General features: G+C 41.5%; 1 protein-coding gene across 3 annotated transcripts; it reads left to right on the top strand.

Annotated features, from left to right (window-relative positions):
- The first annotated feature begins 1612 nt into the window (after positions 1–1612).
- On the top strand, positions 1613–19644 carry hsd17b12a (hydroxysteroid (17-beta) dehydrogenase 12a). Of its 3 annotated transcripts, none has more exons than XM_026175141.1 (11): positions 1613–1941; positions 11229–11275; positions 12530–12605; positions 14341–14448; positions 15320–15384; positions 15572–15616; positions 16035–16069; positions 16930–17011; positions 17177–17242; positions 17955–18104; positions 18250–19643. In XM_026175141.1, the coding sequence occupies exons 1-11, from the start codon at positions 1773–1775 to the stop codon at positions 18388–18390; spliced, it is 984 nt and encodes a 327-aa protein (XP_026030926.1). In that variant the 5' UTR covers positions 1613–1772; the 3' UTR covers positions 18391–19643. The 3 variants fall into 3 exon arrangements, with proteins under 3 accessions (XP_026030926.1, XP_026030927.1, XP_026030928.1); XM_026175142.1 differs by lacking the exon at positions 1613–1941 and adding an exon at positions 1984–2154 and having other exon boundaries at positions 18250–19644; XM_026175143.1 differs by lacking the exon at positions 1613–1941 and adding an exon at positions 2228–2308.
- Positions 19645–20631: the final 987 nt, after the last annotated feature.

Consider the following 20631-nt stretch of genomic DNA (forward strand, 5'->3'; position numbering starts at 1 on the left):
ATATATATTTTTGAAATCCATTTAAAGACAATGTGATGCTACTATCTTTCTTACATAAATTGTGCCAGGGAAATTACATTTCCCTGGCACAATTAAACATTAAGTCTATTGTTTTAATGTTAAGAAATTGCCTGCATATATTTGTTGAATAAACAGCCTTATGTCAGAGCCTGTGTGTTGATTATTATGTATTATTATTTAATTCAGCTATGTGATATTGGCTGTGTTGAGGTTGCAGGATGTAAATCGGTATTAAAAAATATTTTAAACATGTGTTTTTTAAAGATTACTTTGTAAAAGATGAGAATTTAACACGACATTTGTAAATGTATTTTATGTCTGCTGTATGTAAGGGTGATTGAGAGACAGCTAGTCACTATACTCTTAATTTTACCCTGTTTGAAGCTGTTACACAACTTGCTGCTCCTTCTCGTCAGTGTCACGTTGACTTCGATCTCTTCTCTTCTGTCAAAGAATACGAGCAGCTGCATTATGTCTACAAGCAAACAATCTTATTCGTATACTTTTGTCCCTCTGCTGAGTACATGACAGCCCTCGTTTTGTCTCGCAGACCTTTTATTTGTCACAATTTTACGTTTAATTTGCGTGTGTGTGAGAGAGAGAGGAAGCATGGCGGCAGATGGGTGTGCTGGAGACTCCAAAAGCTGCTGCAAATAGCCTTTCGGGGTCGGAGTTGGGGAAACAGAGCACATACTGCCGAGCTTAAAATCATGGCAGTCTGTTCTTGTGAAACATCTGGACTCTGTAAGCATGACTGGCTCATTTGTGTGTATGAAAATGTAGACAAAACAATAAAATAAAGCGACGGAACATTCACACGACTGTCTCAATGTTTATGTAACGCGCGCACACACATCTCATCCTTGCTCAATGTTTTGGATGATGGGGAACTTACTACGATCGGGCAATCTCGCGAGAGTGTGGCTAACAAGAGTGTGGTTGGGCATTGTAGTCTTCCCTTTTGGGGAGCACATTTTTGCATGTTACGACAGAAATGTCTGTGACGGAGTTATCTGGAACAAAGAATTTAATCGGGGCACCAAAAAACCCTTCGCCGCACTTATCTCTGCATATTTAGTAGTTATCAGCAGTGTGATGCAAACAGAATACCTAAAATAGATGACTAACTCGGATCTAGCTAGGAACAGGCTGACCTCACTGATTGGCAATCACTTCAGCCAATAAAGCATGTCCAAATGCTCTCCATTGGGCGGGAGGACGCGCACATTTTTCACCAATGAGAGCATCCTTTCATTCATAAAGTGGTGTGGGCAGTTTTTTTTCGCAGGCGTGGGTTTGGAGGGTTTCATAATCCTGACTGAAACCGTCAAACCTGTTCTGGTGAGAGCCAATACCTGACTCAGGATGGGAGCTGCCGTAATGTTTGTCCAATCACTCCTCATCCCGGTCTCCCTTTGACCCACCCCATTTCATACAGAAAATCGAATGAATGGGGGAAGCTCTGCTTTTGACTGACGCGCAAAGCAGCCTATAGAGGGGCTGGATCAGTCGACGGGCACCTACTGCAGGCAGTGAGGAACAGGGAAGGGCGGTGCAGAGTAGGAGGTGGGCGGTGCACTTTAAATCAGGCTAGACAAGTGTTGGGGGAGTGTGTGTGATGCTACAACCTCCTTATAAAGGGACTCTCTCACGTTGTGGCTTGGAAATTAGAGCACATTGCCTAAAATTGAGGTCTCCACATACACACTCACACACACGCAGAGTCACCGAGAGCCGCTGCCGTGAACTGGATGAACGTTGAGGAAATGATCAGCTGGGCCGAAACGCCTCTCTTCTGGGTCGGTGCATTCACTGTGGCCTCCCTGACGCTGTGGTTGCTCTACAGGCTGCTCACAGGCTTTAGGATCTGGGTTTTGGGAAATGGACAGCTGCTGTCTCCGAAGCTAGGCAAATGGGCAGGTGAGTAGGGTCACATCAATTTCCAAGCCACCTACAGCACATTCACGGTCACGAAGAGGGCAGCTCAGAAGTAGGCAGGTGGACTCTGCTCGAGCACCAGAATGAGGTTATTGAGCGCAAACTTGACTTTGGCACACAAAAAACTGCGTTCTGCGTTTTTTCTTTTTTTGTGGATTCATTCAAGGGGAAGTTGGTGTTGCGTAACAGGCGCAGGTAAGCAGCTGATTGACTGAGAAGATAATTGTCCTTATTACCTCCAACTGTTTTCATTTCTTCTCACGTCAAACACAGCACACAGTCTCCTGCCAAGGGCTCCAGTCAGCGTTTTCAAAGCACATTTGGAACGGTGCGGGGATGCCCCACATTGGTGAGCCAGGAGCCAAATTGCGCAGGCTATGCGCACTTTTCACAGAGCTGTTTTATGTGGGTGAGCTCTTAGCCGGAGCACTACTGAACCACATTAACCCATCCGCATGATGTAGGACAAACCCATATGCTTAATTAAAACGTGACCTACATCTAGATCATCTTGCATGTCATTTTCAGTGGTTTACCCGTAATTCTTGAAACGTGCCTGAAAAATGTGTTCCCCTTCCACAGCATATTTATACTGGCGGCATTTTTTGTATTTCTCATGTCGCCGGTTTCTCACTAATCAGGTCTTCTTGTCCTGTCCTTCGGTTTGCCTTGCAAACCTTTCTCATAAGATTAATGTGTCATTATTGGATTTGACTGTATAATTTACACTAAAAAAAACGTTTTTGTCAAAACGGAAGTGACTTCGGAGTCATACCTAAGTGCGTTATGGTTTGATAGAGACTTGTCTCATAGGAATCGCCCTGCCATGGCTTGACCCACTTCTCTAGTCCCTGTTTGGAGAAGACTGCTGCGTCTGGAGCGTCTTGCTGCGCAGTTTGGCAGGCGCTCTCTTTCGCGTCGGGATAGGTGGATATTCTACCCCCTTCCTCTCCAAAAGCCAGGCGGATAATATAAATGCTTGTTTTCCTTTTTCTTTCAGTCACACAGATGTTTATCTGTACATTGTGGCGCACTTCTTGACGAAACCGTCAATTTTGTAAAATGTATGTTTAATTGAGGCCCTTTGCGCCATTAGAGGGGCTGAAATGTATGACGCAAAGGTAGGGCGGTAGGATGCCTTTAAGAACGACTAATGCACGTTTTTAAGTGATTCTGATGGAATATGCGGAGGAATGTCGGTGCACACCGATGAGTCATGCGCTTGTTCATCGCTTCGTCATCCTTTGGCCATATAGGAATGCCACCTTCACGTCATCCCACCCACCCACAGTATGTTATCAAGTGCAGCACTAAACTTCGCATTAATCTTTTTCCTGCATTTTTATTTACCTCGAATGTTTCATTATACAGTTTTATTCTAGCACAGCCCATTTTGTGTGCGTTTCAAATAAATGTGATCTTCGTTATTTGTAAAGCTCCTGAGTTAGGGGCGTAAAGGATGCTCTAAACTAGAAGATTACATGGATCTTTTTTTTTTTTTTTTTTTTTTTTTTTTTTTTGGAAAGGATTCTTACGGAACTTTCCCACTCCGTCACATTTGTTCTTCTCTTACGCTTTACGTAAGATGTGAACATGCCACTCCCTGAAACCAATTGGTGCCACCAGTCTGACAAGTCTGGCGTACGTTTCCAATCACAACGGTCGGAGATGGCAGGACGAAAACAGGTGTGCGCGTTAGGAGAGGTGGGGGCATGTGTGATCGGGATGAGGCGTGCGCCTCCGCCGGTTACACCAGATGTGCGGGTTTGGCCAGTTTAGGCAGTGGTCTGGTTTCTTTAACGCATGCACGATACATCGTTTTACTACCGGTCCCCACCTTTCAGAGATCCTTGTTGCAACAAGTCCTCCTTCTTCCAGCTATTGGATAGTGTGGGAAATCGCTATTTATTTATACCCTTTGCAGTTGGGCAGCATGAATTTAATCTGTAGTGCTGTTCAGTTTTAGTTTCCTACAAGAACAATATGTCCTCTGAATTTATAACTTTTATCATTTTAGAGAATTTAGAGTTTCTATTTACTAATGACAGTGAATATTCCGTCTGTCATATACAGTTTCTTTGTCTAAGAACACATTTGAAACTGAACTGATGTATTTGATCAGAAATGCAATTTAAACGTATAGCTTCTTAAACGTATGTGAAGTTGTATTTGGTGGGGGAGGGGGTCATTGTACTTTATTTTAGATGCATATTTCTAGAACGGGCTTGCTTTCTATAAAAATCTCAGAGGAGGCGACTAGTATTTCCTGCTGAAACGAGTTTCAACGTTTGAAGGTAGGTTTAGGTGAAGAACTTGCTTCGCTTTCTATTCAGATATTAGTTTGTAAGGTTTTGTTTCCTCGTAATCACTGTACACCCTGTCTGTGTTGGGCTAAAACTCTGCTGCTCTCATATGCAGAGCAGAGCAGGGATTTCTCAGGAGTTCCTCTGCCAGTGGTTTTCCCCTTAGTGGATGGGACTCCTAGTGGCTGAACAGCAGCGCTGCAGTATGAGTCAAGGCGGCTTCCCCAGCCTCTCTATTGCACGGTTTTCACATACTCACCCTCCCCATCCCCTGCCAGTCTGAACCATCTCTACAGCTCAGTTCTGTTAAAGATATTCAGCAAAAGAATGGCAGCTCTCTAAAAGACATTTGAAATTTACATTTAATTGCCCTTTTATTTATTTTTATTTAGCAGCTTTTTAAGATTATTTGTGGATTCATGGGGGGGGGGGGGTATATTGCACAAATCTGCCTTTCAGGCATTTGATAACAGTTTAAAGGATTTAATATTTGGTGGTATAATGTTATCAAATTGTTTAGCATTTAGCATTGCTTTCAGTTCCAGTAGGGAAGCTTTCCAGTCTAACATGCAGCAGCCCTCGGTTTTCTGGTTTTTCTGCTCCGTGCTCCCTCCTCCAGTCTTAACCCCAGCATCCTGTATTATGTAAGGGAGCCGGTGTCGGTCCTGTTGCATGTGTGTAGATACAGGGAAATAAACTGAACCAAAGACATGCCCCCCCCCCCCCCCTTTCCTTTTTTGTTAAAGCAAAGGTGGGGGGCATAGTGATGTTACATGTGCCCTGGAATCCACCCCTCCGGCCCTGTTCCCCCAATTCCCTTGACAGCAGAGTTTATTGAGGAAAATGGTCCCATTATATAAGAAGGATGCAGCCATTCATCAGCTCAGCACATGAGTGACAAAGGCTTGGGTCAGCACTTATGCAAGAATTTTGCTCAGTTCGGCTCAGAGAATAAACCAGGGATTGCGAGTTTATCAACAGACCCAGCAGGCAAACCAGAGTTTCAGTGCTGATTATTATGGGAGAGTAATCTTCAGTGCATTTTTTGTGAATAGACATAAGGCTTCATTCATGTTAAAAAAAAACAAAACATCCACATGTGTGAATGAAAGCCAGCTTTGTGTGTGTGCGTTTCAACTGAGGCAGGGTCTCCACTTTATCCTTGTGAATGTGCCTTCCCTTACTGCTTTGTGTGAGTGTGGGCGGAGAGGAGAACACTGCTGTTCATGTGATGAACACGCTCTGTGACACGTGCCTGAGCCAGGGATGTTGGGTTTAAAAAAAAAAAAAAAAAAAAAAAGGGGGGGGGCAGAGAAAAATCTTCCTCATCTCAACCCCCCACCTCACTTCATTTCACCCATCTCCCCATACAGCAAGTGGGTCTGTTTATAGCTACAGTATATTCCTCTGAGTATGTTGGCTTCAGTTTTATTTTTGTTTCACAATTCTGCATCACTTGAAAATTAATGTATTGGGGTTTCAATAACTGAGGCTCATAGAAGAGCAGTTAAACATCTGATCCTTTCTTTGTATATTATCTGTATTTTGGATCCATTTGCGACTAAATTCTGACAGTTGTATTCTTGCATGATTGTTTGGCGTCTCTAGAACTTAGACAACTTTACTACAAATTTGTCTGTTGCTCCACTAAACATTTCTGCTTTCAAACTGCCACTTAAAGCCCTTAAGCTTTAAAAAACTAGCAGAAATCCCTCCAAATGTTAAAATATGAATGAATTACATTTATTTGGCTGCAGTGTTTCTAGCTGAAGCTCCAGCACCTTCCAGATTACTGACATTTTAAGACATGCACACATAACCAAGATGTAGAACAGTTCAGCAACTGTCATCTGAAAGCGCCGTACTGGACCAGCAACATATTTCTTGTTGCTGGTTTTACTGCCTCATGTCAGGTTACATCAGTAATTTGGTTGCGAGCCAACATGCCAGCGAGGCAGTTTGTTCAGTTTTAAGTGTCTGTTGAAATGAACTGCTAACATTTTGGGTGTCATTCTTTCTGGGTTGTACCTATGCACAATAATGTACTGTATCAAGTTTTAAAAAGGCCCAAAACATCATAAAAGACACCTCACATCCTGGCCACTCCCTGTTCGAACTGTTGCCCTCAGGCAGACGGTACAGGGCAATCAGAGCAAGGACTAACAGACTCAAACACAGTTGTTATCCAACTGCAATAACACATCTGAATACTACAAAAAAATGTCCATCACGCCACTCTTGTGTTAATCTATGCACGGTCTGAAGCATGTGTGTGGGAATGTATGTGAATGTTTTACTGTTAAATCTTATTAGTATTTTAAGTATTCGATCTATTTTATTTATTGAATTTTATTGTTTTATTTATATTTTGATATTGCTAGGGATGATGCAATGATTGGGGACCATTCTTAATTTCGTTGTTCTCATGACAATAAAGATTCTGATTCTGAAGATGGGTACATAACTAACTGCTACATTTACACTTGTTTTAAAGATGTAATCAAGCATACAAGTGGTTGAAAGCTATCATTTTTCTTTTTTTAGTAAGTAATAGAAGCATGGGTGTAATTCACTTTAGTTCTGTACAGCATGCTATTTCATTGTCCTTGTACCAATGGACTAATACCATTAAACACATGCTTTACGCTTTGTCTGAAAGGTGAAAACAAATCTCCTTACTGAACACACTGCACATTCCATCCTTGCCTTAGCAGCACACGGTCAAAGAGCAAAGTTTTTCCAGCTCAGAAATCATCTAGTCTCAAACCAAGTACTTGTGTGAAAAGAAATAGATTTTTAAACAAGGCATGTGACTGAAGGTGGGAGAGGGGGACAGGACTATTTTGTTTTTTTGTTTTTTTTTTTTTTTGCTCTGTACCCAAATATAGATGCTGCTTCTATCTTTGGCAGCTCTGAAATACACATTCTCTTCTCTGTCTCACACCCACCCTCCCCTCATCTCGTCTCCCTGTTCAAGCTTATTTTATATCAACCATGTGACTTGCCTCCCCTGCTATTTAAAGCTGTGTGGGTGGGGGGCTGGAGAATAGGGGGGGAGGGGTATTTTGGTTAAGGGATGTAGACTTTGGAGGAAGGGGCGGGTTTGTCTTTGGCTCTTCTGCTGCATCCCTCCCTCCGTCCCCCCCCTTTTTTTTTTTTTTTTTTTTTTTTTTGGGAGACATAGGAGGGGCTGCTCGTTGATAGGCAAGTTTAGGGTGCGACAGATTACATAACAGTACGTAACAGGAGTGGGGCATACAAGGACCGCAGTCTCTCCTCACTGAGAATCTTAATTGGGGGTTTGGTGTTGGTGGCGGGGAGGGTTCTGGGGAGTTTATAGAATTATTTTAGTTTTGCCCTCCTGTCTGTAAGTTCATTTTTCTGAGATGAAATAAGACTACACCATGCGGGTAAACACCCCTAAAAACTAATTATTTTACTCTCATTGTGCCAGTGAATGATCGGTATATTAATAAAGATTGGATGTTGTGTCTTTGTCCTTTAACAGCTGCTTACCCTCTCATATAACAGCTCATGCAATGCAGGTTAGTCTAAACCGAAGATCCTTTAAATATCATGAGATGAAGACATTGTGCTCTTTGTCTGCCGCTCACCATATCCTTTTTGTTTTATTTATTTTCCCCCTAGCCTGCAGTGCTTTAGTTGGTGTTGGGGCTTCAGTTGGAGAGATCGGGATGCAGCAGCAGCCTGGCTGTTGTGACAATGGTTGTGGGGGATCTTGTTGGTATTCAGGTGTTGCGGCAGGCAAGCAGGCAGCTCCCAGACAAGGCAGTGCAGGCGCTGCTATTTTTACTCCTCCTGCTGCTTTTTTTAGACCCTCGAAATAGTGAGCAGGCAGTGGCAGGGCTGCTCCACTGCTGAAGAGGGAGGGAGGGAGACGGAAAAGGCTGGGGGGATGTCAATACCTCAGGACATGTTGTGCAGCACTAAGCACAGCAGAGCTGCAGTGCAAACGCGCCCCCGTCAGGGCGCATCAAAGCCTACATGATGGACCAGTTTTCTCTGAGGTGTTGAAATGGGGTGGGGTGGGGGAAGACACACTGGGGGGGACTGGGTTCAGAGCTGAATGAGAAGCAGTGGTGCACACACAATGGTGCCAGCGTGTGGCGTCAGTGTTACGGTCACTCACGTGCTTGCTTGCGTAGATCCTTCCTTGCGAAATTGCATCTGTGTGTCACTTTTGTTCACGTAAGAGCGATTCTCTCCTGCTGGGAGGCCACTGGCACATGGGTGTCACTGACTGAACTGTGTCTTTTGAACATTGTGTTCTCCGTACATAATTCCATACTTGTAAGTTTCAGGTTATGCAGCTTAGCTCCACTTATGATGGCTCAAACACAAAATCTCTTAAAACCAGAAGAACCGTGTCGTCATCCCACTGTACTAGCTTCCCCATTCTTCACACGGGTGAAGACGCACACGTACACACATTTGACTGTCACTCAGTCCTAGGAAATGATTATTGAGAAAATGGTCCTATTATATAATGGGTGGGAGGAGTATAGTCATTCATAAGTGCAGCACGAGGACTTGGAGAGTGCGGCGAGGGGGCATAAGGCCTGGGGAAAGTGTGCAGGGTGGACTTGGTTGTCTGATGCACTGTGGAAAATCACAATTCACAGTATGGTGACCTTAAAGAGTTCTGATGAGTTCTGAGTATTTTTCTCTTTCATTGTTGACTTTAGTATAAAACAGTTTTGTTTGTTTTTTTGTTTTTTTTTTTGTTCCCACTTTCCTGTACAGCAAACAAATCACATCACCATTATAAACTTTAGGTTTCCACTCTCTAATTGTCACTCCAGAATCATTGCTCATCAAATGGAAGATAGGCCAAATGGGTTTTAAGGGCAGGAAAAAAAAAATGTTAAAGGTTTTTGTATTCTTGAAATGCTTGATATTCATAACCTGAGCGCATGTATCTAAGTGATAGATCAGATGAGTAATGTCATGTTGCAAAAGATGATGCATTTGTAAGGCATGCAAATGTATTCTTGCACAGGATCTTCTTTCAGGTTAAAGTTCAAGCAGCGTTGATGCGCACGCATTTCTGCTGCATTTTTGATGCATTCCTGCATACAAGTGTAATCCGCAGGTTAGTCATGCAAGAAAATGATATTCGTGTCCCAGCTGCCCATCTGTGGGGTGAATTTTCCCCAGTGTACTGAAACTCAACTGGTTCATCTAGTACTTTGGTTTCAGCTGTCATTCTTGGTTTCATGGCTTATCAGTTTGTCGTCCTTTTTTTTTTTTTTTTTTTTTTTTTTCCCCCCCTTTTTAGTCAGGGCTTTTCCTCAAATGTTGATGCAAGTTGTTTCAGAAAAAGCTTTCTCTCTCCGTTACCTCCAGCAACCTTGTGACTCCAGCTGTGCTCATTTCTGTCATCTAAAATAGTTTCACACTCATCTTTGTTTGAGTTCATTATACTTGAACAGATGAGAGCTAAGATCAAAACTCGCATGAAGGTCATCAGGAAAGAGGCTGCTGATCCAGTTCTCGCTAAGCACGTCTCATGGAAGGATGTTTTCACTTACTGTTATATTGTGCGTTTATGGCTTTATTTAAAAGAATAAGGCCTGTAGCTCACAGGAAATAAACCCCATCTGTTTCAGAATGTACCACAAAATATATTTTTATAGACATTTTTACCTTGCAGCGGCTGTCTTGTTGCCTTTTTAAGCTGCCACCTGCATCTGCATCAAGAGCCTGATTTGGTACATCCCATGCCCATTGAAGCTTTTCTGCTAGGAGCATTTCATTCGTAACATAGGGGGGACGTTTAAAAATAACCAGGGATCCTGCTCTCTTTTTCACTTCCGACTTTGTGCTACTCTCTCTCACTCCTTTCACTCCCCTTTATCCCCTCTACCCTCCCCATCTCCCTCTCCTCCACCGCAATCCCTATTCCGTGTCTTTCTCCTTCACTCAGTCGCTCTCTTGCTTCGCTCCTGTTCTATTTTTAGCCACCCCTAGGATCCCTCCTCTCCCTCCCCACCACTGCCACTCTCCCTACCCCACTTCCCCCTCCTCTTTCTCCTGCTCTATGTTCGTCATCGCTCCCTCCTCTCTGCATCCCCTCTCTCATCTTGTCTTTTTTTTCCAGCTCTTTGCCAGAGAATGTCCTATGCCTCCATTAATCTTTCATCATGCCTTCCTATTATATTAATGATTTACAACTATGTGCTTGTATATTTGTAAGTACCCCTCACACTCTCACAGCCTTTTTTTTTTTTTTTTTTTTTTTTTTTTTTTTTCCCTCCCTTCTCCCCACAATCCTCTATCAGTCAAGCAGAGGCTGGGGTTGATGGGCAGTGAAGGTTTAAAAATAACCGTTTGCTTTGCAAGGTGAGGGAAAACTCACTCTGAACATCAGCCTCAATCTCTGCATTGTGGTCTCCTTGTGTTTTTGGCATTTCTTCATTAATTTTTTTTTTTTTTTGTCTTGTATTTTTTTTTTTGTTAATCCTCTCTGCTGTTACCAAACAATTTCATTTTTGCTGCTTTCACCTACAATTTGCAATATATGCACCCCTTGTGCATATACTCTTAATTTGAAAATCGGTGAGTATTTAAGTCAAAATGGACTTGACTTATCGGAAAAGCTGTCGTCATAGAACTTAAAGCAAGGCCTCCCTAAACGGCAGGTGAATAGTATTGTAGGGCGTGTCTGCCACATAAATCAGACTTATGTACATGTCGTTCAGAGATTGACATGCAGAGATGACGTCCGATAAGATGGTGACAGACTGACTCCGTTTTGCAGTCACCTGCTGCTTCTGATGATGAATTGTGGCTCATTCAATTTAGTTTACCTAGATTGGGGAACTAGTTATTTCAGTCCTGAAGTCTTCCTCATTATTTGAATACAATTCAACTTGACCCCGGCCTTGCTGTGTCACTGTCTCAAGAGAATCTGTACTGAATCCTGGCTTCTCTGTTTCTCTACAGTTGTGACAGGAGCCACAGATGGAATCGGGAAATCCTATGCGGAGGAGGTGAGGCTCCCGAACCCTTATTTATTTCATTTCTTTCACTGAAAATCTATGACTCATGCACATGTGTGTGTGTGTGTGTGTGTGTGTGTGTGTATATAGATATACACCATGTACACTCGTAGGGGAGAGCTCTTAAAGGCCTATTAACATGTAAAAGTCCTCCCTCTCTCACACACACACACACACACACACACACACACACACACACACACACACACACACACACACTCTCTCTTATTGGTGCTTGTACAAGGTAACAGCCACACGTTGAATAGGGGCTACCCTGCCACGTGTCTTCGCACATAACAGAGTGGGAGATCCGGCTGTATCATGGTCATGTAGAGCCTTTGACTCATACTGTTAGGGCTACAATGTGTCTTGTTGTTTGTCATGCAGTGATGGGCAGCATTTTGTTCCTTAAATGTTTAGGTATATTGGTAATTGTGCACAAGCACTTGATAGAAATGCTACTTTATTTGTGTATCGGTTCAAAATAATGAGATTCACACCAGATTCAGTCAAAGGGCTCGACCTGTGCTATAGAAGCAACAAACAACATAAGTGGTCAACAGGACAAAGATCTGAATTGTCACAATCGCTAGTCTAAAGCCTTTTTAGTTGGAAGGATTTCCACAACACAGTTGACAGAACAAATGTGTTCATATATGAAAGTTTGAGTCTTTGTACTGGATACTTTTTGCATTATTTTTGTATGCTGGGTTTCCTTCTTTGAAAAATTATTGTATTGTAAAACACAAATTTGCCTTCTAAGCTTTGTGTGGTACACAGTTGTAGTCACAGCAGTCCAAATTACTGCTGTTTAAAGGCTGTTCTGACCTGATTTGTTATCTGAACTTTTGGAAACTCTGTGGGTTCTTCAGCTGAAAACCTTTTGCTCATGGTTGAAGTTCTGATCACCAGCAACAATCCTCCACCTTAAATTTATTTAAAGCAAGGTTGTGTACTCTGCACATGTTTGTGTGCCAAGAAATCACTGTGCGCAGTGAAAGTGGTTTTACAAACAGAATTTCCGGAGAGTGACATTTAAAAAGCTGCTGTGGAAGCAATGATGACAGGTTTGAGAAGATGATCTTGAATGGAAGAATATAATAGACTAACAAAATCTGTTGCATTCATCTGCAATGCTACAGAACAAACATTTACAGCTAATGGCTTGTTACCTACTGTGACATTGTCCTCTGTGTGTTGAAAGTATGGTTGAACTTGTGTCACTAACTGTTTTTTGTGCTCTAGTTGGCTCGTCGAGGATTTGCCATGATGTTGATCAGTCGTTCTCAGGAGAAGCTGGATGATGTGGCCAGGTCAATTGGTAAGCGTGCATAAAAGCGTGCGTGTGTGTATTTGTCTCTTCAACCTGTTCAGGGTTGAGAGCACAGCGAGTGGGATGATGAGGATGCGTGTATGACAGCGCAGTGCTGCCTAACGGGCCGTCAGCTACAGGATTTCCGTTCCTCAAGTGTTTAGATATTGAAAATGAGGAGTTGGACTTTAGCCAGAAAGTTTACTTATTTTAAAACAAAAAGATCTGAAATGTTTCACTTTGTTGGGGAAGGTACTAGTGTGCATATTCAAAAGAATTTGTTTTACAGACTGTAGCATTGTTGAGAGCAGTTTCACTATTTAGATTTGTTCTCCAAATCCCGCTATTTCACGCTTTGTGCACCCTGCCAACTCAAGGTTTACTCTGCTACAACACTGACCAACTTGTAAGCGAACAGAGCAGGGTGTGTTTTATTTCCTTTGTGGATTAAGGCTGACGGGTCAAATATCTGGCCTGATTGAGGAAACTCTCAAACGTATTCCTGTTGCAATATGTTTCACACGGATGAGGTTTCCCCATATTTGAGTACATGATGAATGGTAAATGAGTGTCCGTATGATTTTGGGTGTGGGTGGATAAAAACTTTTGTCCTCTCCTATTTTGTCCAGTTGCCAGATCTAAACAGAGACCCCCACCCCCTTTGCTGTTTAATGGTGTCCTCTCTGCAACTCTCTCTTTCCATGTCTCTGACGTCTCCCACAGCGCAATTTCCCCTGTCGTGCTTAAAGTCCACAGAGGGGGCTGATGGGTAGTCACGAGCAGGGTGCAGCGTGCCAAACTCTGGCACTCCTCCCTCACGATTAATCTGACAAAAATGTCCCTCCTTAACATGTAACCAAGACAACCCACCCTGTCCCACCTATCGTCATGGGTTTTGTTTTTTTTTTCTTCTTCCTCTCCTCACTGCAGTCATTTCATTTGACTCTCGATGGCACTCATCAACCACGTCAAATTACTTATCCCGTTCAGCAATCAGTGAATTAATATTTGTGCTTCATCACCACATCACCAGCCGCGTTTAGCAATCTCACTGACAGTAGCTATGATGGCTAATGATAATCTGAAGTCGATAAACATTTTTCAGAGAGGCCCTCTGCTTTTTTTTTTTTTTTTCTCTTCCCCCTGTAAATCTCGTCTCAAGTCTGACTGCACACACACTGACACACTACTGGTTTTGGCCAAGGCACATCAGAGGAATTTTCCTCTTGTAACTCCCTTGGCCGCCTATCAGCTAAACGAGTCTTTGGACAAAATTCTAATTGCAGCAGGCACGTCAAACATGACGAAGGAATGGGGGGGGGAGGGTGCATGACGGAGGGGGAGACCAGCAGGCTGGTTTGTTGGTGCACAGTGCCCTCTGCAGTTGATCTGTCACAGAGTGGTTTCATGCTGCTATCTACGTTCATTTGAAGGTTTTGAGACACAGAGCTGCACTGTTGTTGAGCCGTGTAATGAGCTTTTAAACAAAGTCCTGGATCATTTGTGAGACATAATATGAATATTTGATGTGAAGGCATCACCCACTTGCATGAATGCTTTTAAACAAAACCTAAGTCATGCATCCTCCTTGCCTTTTTTTAAAACTTGTTGTCACACAATTTGTTCAATACAACTTGGATTTTTTTTTTTTTTTTTTTTTAATGGTTTTGGGTTCTGGGGGGTTATGCTTCCATTCCTAAATATCACTAACTATGAATAACTGAAACGTGTGTCTGCTTCACAGAGGAGCAGTTTAAAGTGGAGACCAGGACTATTGCTGTTGACTTTGGCAAGACTGACATCTACTCGAAGATTGAGGAAGGTCTGGCTGGTCTGGAGATTGGAGTTCTTGGTAAGGGCTGACTGCAGCTTTTCTTCTTCTTTACCTTTTGATGAGGACAGCATTAAGAGGCTTCCTTGATCTTCACTTTACTGTAGACAACTTCACACGGCTTCTCTTTAGATGTCAACAAAAAAATGGACATTCCCCTATCGTATACATTCAGTCATCATAAATTGCTTCCTTAGCATGTGGGTGCGATGTTTATCAAGCCGTGCTTATTATAGAATTTGAACTTGATATTGAAGATTTTGGTGAAGGCAGATGTTTCATACTTACGTTCTGCATGTGCGAATCAAATAAAAATGAAGTTGGTCTGAACTTGATTCTTCTGAAGAGCAGGTTTAGGCACTTTTTTTTTTTTTTAGTTTAACATTAAGGGCAAAGCTGGCGACTTGTACTTGCTTTTCAGTCATGTTTAGCGGTGTTGGGTCATCTTCAGCATAGTTTCATAATAATTTAGTCAAGGACTCGTTTTATATATTCCACCTTTCTTTTGTTTGTCCTGAGATTAATCTTCATGTGTTTCATAAAACAAGTGTTTTCAAACTGAATTTCTCAAGGCATGTTACATATTTATAGATGCACTCTTGGTTCAGCTGTTGCTTTTTTTTTTTTCTTTATTGCTTAGGCTCCGGAATTCACACTGTCATTTTCAGCTTTACATTTAAGGAACCCTTTGTTCTTTTTATGATACCAGTTGTGCTCTACTGGTTACAAGGTGTGGCTGTGTCTACTGTGGAGTTGAATGCCCGTTTCTACCTTTTTTGCTTTTGCTGCCACCTAGTGGTGAATAATTGAGGTGGTTCCAGTTCTCCAGCTATATGTAATTGAATTAAAATAGCAGAATAATTGATGATTGCTCCCCTTTTGTCATTAACAGTTAACAATGTTGGTGTGTCTTACCCCTACCCGGAGTACTACCTCCACATTCCTGATCTGGATAATGTGAGTAATCTTTACTTAAAGATGGGAACTTTCAGTTATTGCATGTTTTCTGTGATTGCAAGTGTAAAGTCCTGATATTTTTAGTCTTTCCTGCTCGTTTAAGACATACTAAGTATTTGTTTCTACAACTAAGAGCAGGCAATCAACACAAATGGTGCTTTTTTTTTTTTCTTTTTCTTTTTTTTAGTTCATCACAAATATGATCAACGTCAACATGACCTCAGTATGCCAGGTAAGTGTGTTTCTGTCTGAAAAAAATTTCCGAATGGATTGAGCCCAGTGATTGCAAACTACATACACTTATGCATGTACTTGGTGTTTTGGGGTTTGTTTGTTTTGGCTTGGATTAGTTTTTGTATGGCTCAGGCTTTATTTCCCCCTGTTGTCATTGTTCTCCATTTTCATTTTCCTCTTCTGCTGTTCCTACCATGGTACCTGCAGTGTCTCAGTTGTTCCCAAAGCAACGGTGAACTACACCAACGCTGTCTGTGCTCACCACCCACGCATCTCTCTCTCTCTCTCTCTATTTCTCTCTCCCTACTTTTAGTATTTCTTTTTAAATAAAAGTCTATCCTCTGTTTTGCCCCCCCCCCCCCTTCTAAGTTGTCATTGTCTCTGATTTTTCACTGAACTTGTGTTATTATTTTTAGATGACCCGTCTTGTGCTACCAAGAATGTGTGAGAGGTGAGTTATATGATGGGGCTTCCATGTTTTGCGACATTACTGCAGTCAAAATATTCCTGTAGTAAATGATGGATGGTGGCACCGAGCTACTCAGGGAATCTTTATATTTAACAACACCCCTCCACCCTTTTCTTTTAGAGCAGTATTTAGGAGATGACTGTAACAAAAGATGGCTTTTTTTAGGGGGGGGGGGGACAAGAAATCTTCACCTAGCATTTTCCATGACTGCATCTCTTTCCCTCTCCTTTGTTCGCAATGCTGACAAGCTTTCAATTCACACAAAGTGCTCTTCCCACCAGATTGGCTGCTGCGTTCCCATGTGATTCCTGCCAGCCAATGGTAGTGCAGGCACATTTGGTGCCGTGTGAGGCTGGAGCGTCTCCACTACATCACTGCAGCAACCGGCTGCCATGGCAACGCAAACAGCCACTACCACACTGTGTGTGTGTGTGTGTGTGTGTGTGTGTGTGTGTGTGTGTGTGTGTGGTATCACTTTGTAATTGTCGGTGCAATAAGCATGCATAGACACAGGGCTTCCACGGGTAAAAATCTTATTCTGTGGATTTGATGATTAAAAATAAGGTCTTAAAGTGTAGCCATTGATCTGTGATCAATGTTTCAGGAAAGCTTTTTAATGTAGGATTGTCATGATACTGAAATTCCAGGTTTGACTTAGGCTTTGTTTGCTTGTTTGTTTTGATGTGGCAAATATGCAAGTAAAAATCAACCCTGTAATGTGTAATTTTAAGTGATGATTGTTCCTGGAACTTGATGATCTCTGTGTGCTGTAGCCCAAAAAGAGCCATCTTCATTTCACATACAAAATAAGTTCAACATTTACCTTCCTGTGCTTTCCCCAGGTCCAAAGGTGTTATCCTAAACATCTCCTCTGCCAGTGGCATGTACCCATTGCCTCTGCTCACTGTCTACTCTGCAACTAAGGTATGTACAGTGTGTTTGGCACTTCTAAAGAGGCAAGACTTCTTTTCTAGGAAATGAGAAGATGAACACAACCTTTTTTTTTTTTTCTTTTTCTTTTTTTTTCTTTTTTTTTGTTTGTATATTTTGGACTGTCTTAGTAATTTTGGCGACCTTTCATTCGTGCAGGCGTTTGTGGATTTCTTCTCTCGTGGCCTTCAGGAGGAGTACAGACGTCAGGGGATCCTCATCCAGGTAAGTAGAGTCTGAGAAACATGACAATCATTGAAGCCTGGATATGAGTCTATGATCTATGAGAGACTAACTAGGAGCTTTCATAATTTGTCAGCGTGTGTGCACATTAACTTTTAAAAATGTTGTACAAAATCATGTAAAGGTCATTAAAAGCTTTTCTGAACTTCACTCTTTTGGACACAAAGTAAAGACTGGAGTGGCTGTTAGACCAAAGTCAGTCAGCCCTATTCTTGAAACAGAATCTTGCAAGTTTTGGAAATCTTAATGCACTTAGGTTTTTAATAACAAAGTTAAACATCTTTTTTCAAAGAGTCTTCATTGAAGGAGTAATGAAATGAACACACAGAAGTGTTCTGCTTTTAATGAGAAGCTTTTTTTTTTTTTTTTAAACCTGATGTTCCACATAAAGCTGGTTTGTTCTGTTTTTAGAACTCTGTAGTCTTCACTCATGTGGCACCTTGTGGTTGGACCAGGTATAGGAGTTTAAGTATAACACAAAGTTCAGGGTCTGCCTTTTGTTTTTTTTCCTTGCATTCCAAATCATCACTTTACAGCAAAGATTTTGTCTTTTGGGTTAAAGAGCATGTTACATATTAAATATGGCTTACCCGAAGTTAGTTTAGCTTTCGTGATTTAAACAGTCTGCTGGGAGTGCTTTGCATATTTTCTAAGCTTGCTGCATCTTTTTTTTTTTTTTTTCTTGCTCCTGCAGAGCGTGCTCCCCTTCTTTGTGGTCACTAAAATGACTCGTATCAAGAAACCCACCTTGGACAAGCCCACCCCAGAGCGCTATGTAGCAGCTGAGCTCACCACTGTGGGTCTGCAAAGCCAGACCAATGGCTACTTCCCTCATGCTGTCATGGTAAGAGATGGCAACCTCAACAAAATTAGTAATGTTGATAGATGTGCAAAATGTTGGGGCCCAAATGAATAATTCTTATTGAAAAGCTTGAATGCTGAACACATTTTAAAGTTGCAGTTTAAATTCATTTTAATTGTGAATCCAGGGCTGGGTGACCACCAAGCTGGTTCCAACCAGCATTGTTATCTTCCTGGGAGCCACAATGAACCGCCTGCAGCGTACGGGATACCTGCAGAGGAGGAAACTGCGAGAGCAGAAGAACGGACAGAGTTTGAAAACTGAATAGGACTGTGGCTGATGACGCTGCCAGCAGCCACATTGTTGTGACCCACTGCAGCATTTAAGGAAGAGGGGAATGTGTATGATTTATCCGCCAGGGTTGCCTGAGATTTCACCTTTTGTTCCTACAGTAAATTTGCACATCAGGGCACGTGTGGCTCTGACTAAAACTGCAACCTTCTATCCTTATATTTATCTGGGCAGACATGACCAAAGAAGCTTGGAAGTGAAATGAGGATAAAATGCTGCTTTTGGAAAAGGACATTGATATTAGTCACTGACACTGATGGTGGAAATGATACAGCCAAAAACAGAGGGATTTGTTAACCCTGCTGTTGTAAGCAGTGGAAAATGGTGGTGGGCATCTTTTTATATACATTTATAGGCTACACCAATCAGCCACAACATTAAAACGACTTGCTGAAAATTGATTAGGTATATCTTGTGCTGTTAAAACTGCTCCAGACTGTCTGCATGGACATGGGACCACTGAATTGTTTGCAGCAGATTATTTGGTGCTGTGGGTTGACTGGTGCGTCTGTGTCAGTCTTTCTGGCATAAACCACGAATGCTCATTCAGATAAGGATCTGGGGAATTTGAAGGCTGAGTCTATATCCTGGATTCTGCTGTATTCCTTGAACTTTTCCTGAGCAGGTTTATGTATTATGGCAGGACGCACAGTCTTGCTTTAGGGGCCTTAGGGGTATGCTCGGTCTGCATAAATGTTTAAAATTTATATTGTGGAAAAATAATCAAATTTATTCACCTTACTTGGTGGTTTAAATGTTGTGGCTGAACGGTATTTATGATCTATTTATTTTATATTTGTATGAACACAGAAGCCAAACTCTGACTTTAAAAAAAAAACAACAACAAATTTTTAACTTAGTTCTATTTACAAATTGAGCTGTTAAATGATGGCAGTGCCTGCTTTCTGTTGTGCCAGTTTATTTGCACCACTGAGCTCATCTTATGTTGCCTCCTTTTCTTTCTTTCTTTTTTTTTTTTTCTGATTGAATGTTTAAAATGACACTTTGTGGTGGGTTTTTAATTGCATCAGTGTAATATTTGTTGTAAGCCAAAGCATCTGATGGTTAACTGCCTTTCTTCTGGCATTAATGATGGAAATGGTCTGATTTTGTGAACGGGTGCTTAATGGTTCCATTTATTATGAAAGGATGTTAACTGGTGCTACGTCCAAAGGAACTACTGAATTGTTCTTTTTCTTACTACTCTAATCAGTTTTTTGTTGTTATTTTGTTTTTTTGTTTGTCTGTTTTTTCCACTGTTTTTTTTTTTTTTTTTTTTTTATCTGATTATGTTGGATAGATCATTAATTGTGTGGCAAATTTACATCCAGTTAGAGTTGAAATGACAAAGTGGAACATTTTTTTTACATGAAGACTGGTTCACATGACACCAAATGTTGGCTGTGAAAATGGGGGAACTGTTTCTCTTTATTTCCCAAATCAGTCCCCCATATTGAGCTGTACCTCAACTAAGTGGCTTTTCTAGCGCCATTCATTTCGTAGAGATCCAAACTGGAATATTTACATCAAAATGCACTGTTTACATTTATCTTGCCGATTGCAACTTGTCTTTTCTACTGTTTGTTAATAAAAGCTTTAGCCTGGTTTAGCTCTTGCCTGGTGTTTGGTCTTGCAGATTTTTAACGACTTTAAAAATCTGTGATAAGAAATCACAATATAAAAGTCTTTATTTCTTGATGTAGCAAATTTAATTTCCAGACTTGGGGAAATTCAGTTTAATTATATAGCACTAAATAACAAGTTATTAGCAATTGTTAAATAATATTACAAAGAGAAATCCTACAATCATATTACCAAATATGTGCTCCCTATGAGCAAATTCTTAATATGATTAGAGGAAAGAATGGACCCTGGAAAAATCATGTGCCAGTAACTTAAGTTCAGGAACACGGATCTGTTGGAGGCATGCAACGGGAATCCCTGTAAGGAGAATGAAAAGTGGACAGGCTCAGAATATCCTGGAAAGTCTAATGCCTAAAGCATAGTCCCCTAATCAAGCCTTATCCTAAAAACATTTTGAAGCCCAATCTTATTAAGCTTGAAAAGGGAAGCTTATTAATTGACAACTGTCTTGCCTTCACCTGCACCATTTGGATATTCTAATGAATGATGGTCACTAATTAAAATGATTTATTTAAATTGTTAATTCTCACTGTCTAGAAACGTTCATTGTGTCCATGTGTTAATATACGTTCAC

Source organism: Astatotilapia calliptera, chromosome 7, assembly GCF_900246225.1.
Source record: "Astatotilapia calliptera chromosome 7, fAstCal1.2, whole genome shotgun sequence".
NCBI classification, from domain to species: Eukaryota; Metazoa; Chordata; class Actinopteri; order Cichliformes; family Cichlidae; genus Astatotilapia; species Astatotilapia calliptera.

What these genes read in the sequence shown, in the direction of transcription:
- hsd17b12a (XM_026175141.1), top strand. Translation starts at nt 1,773, where the DNA reads ATGAACGTTGAGGAAATGATCAGCTGGGCCGAAACGCCTCTCTTCTGG. An exon ending in TCTGGAGATTGGAGTTCTTG is followed by an intron (nt 14,449 to 15,319) that starts GTAAGGGCTGAC and finishes TGTCATTAACAG; the next exon opens with TTAACAATGTTGGTGTGTCT. An exon ending in ACTTCCCTCATGCTGTCATG is followed by an intron (nt 18,105 to 18,249) that starts GTAAGAGATGGC and finishes TTGTGAATCCAG; the next exon opens with GGCTGGGTGACCACCAAGCT.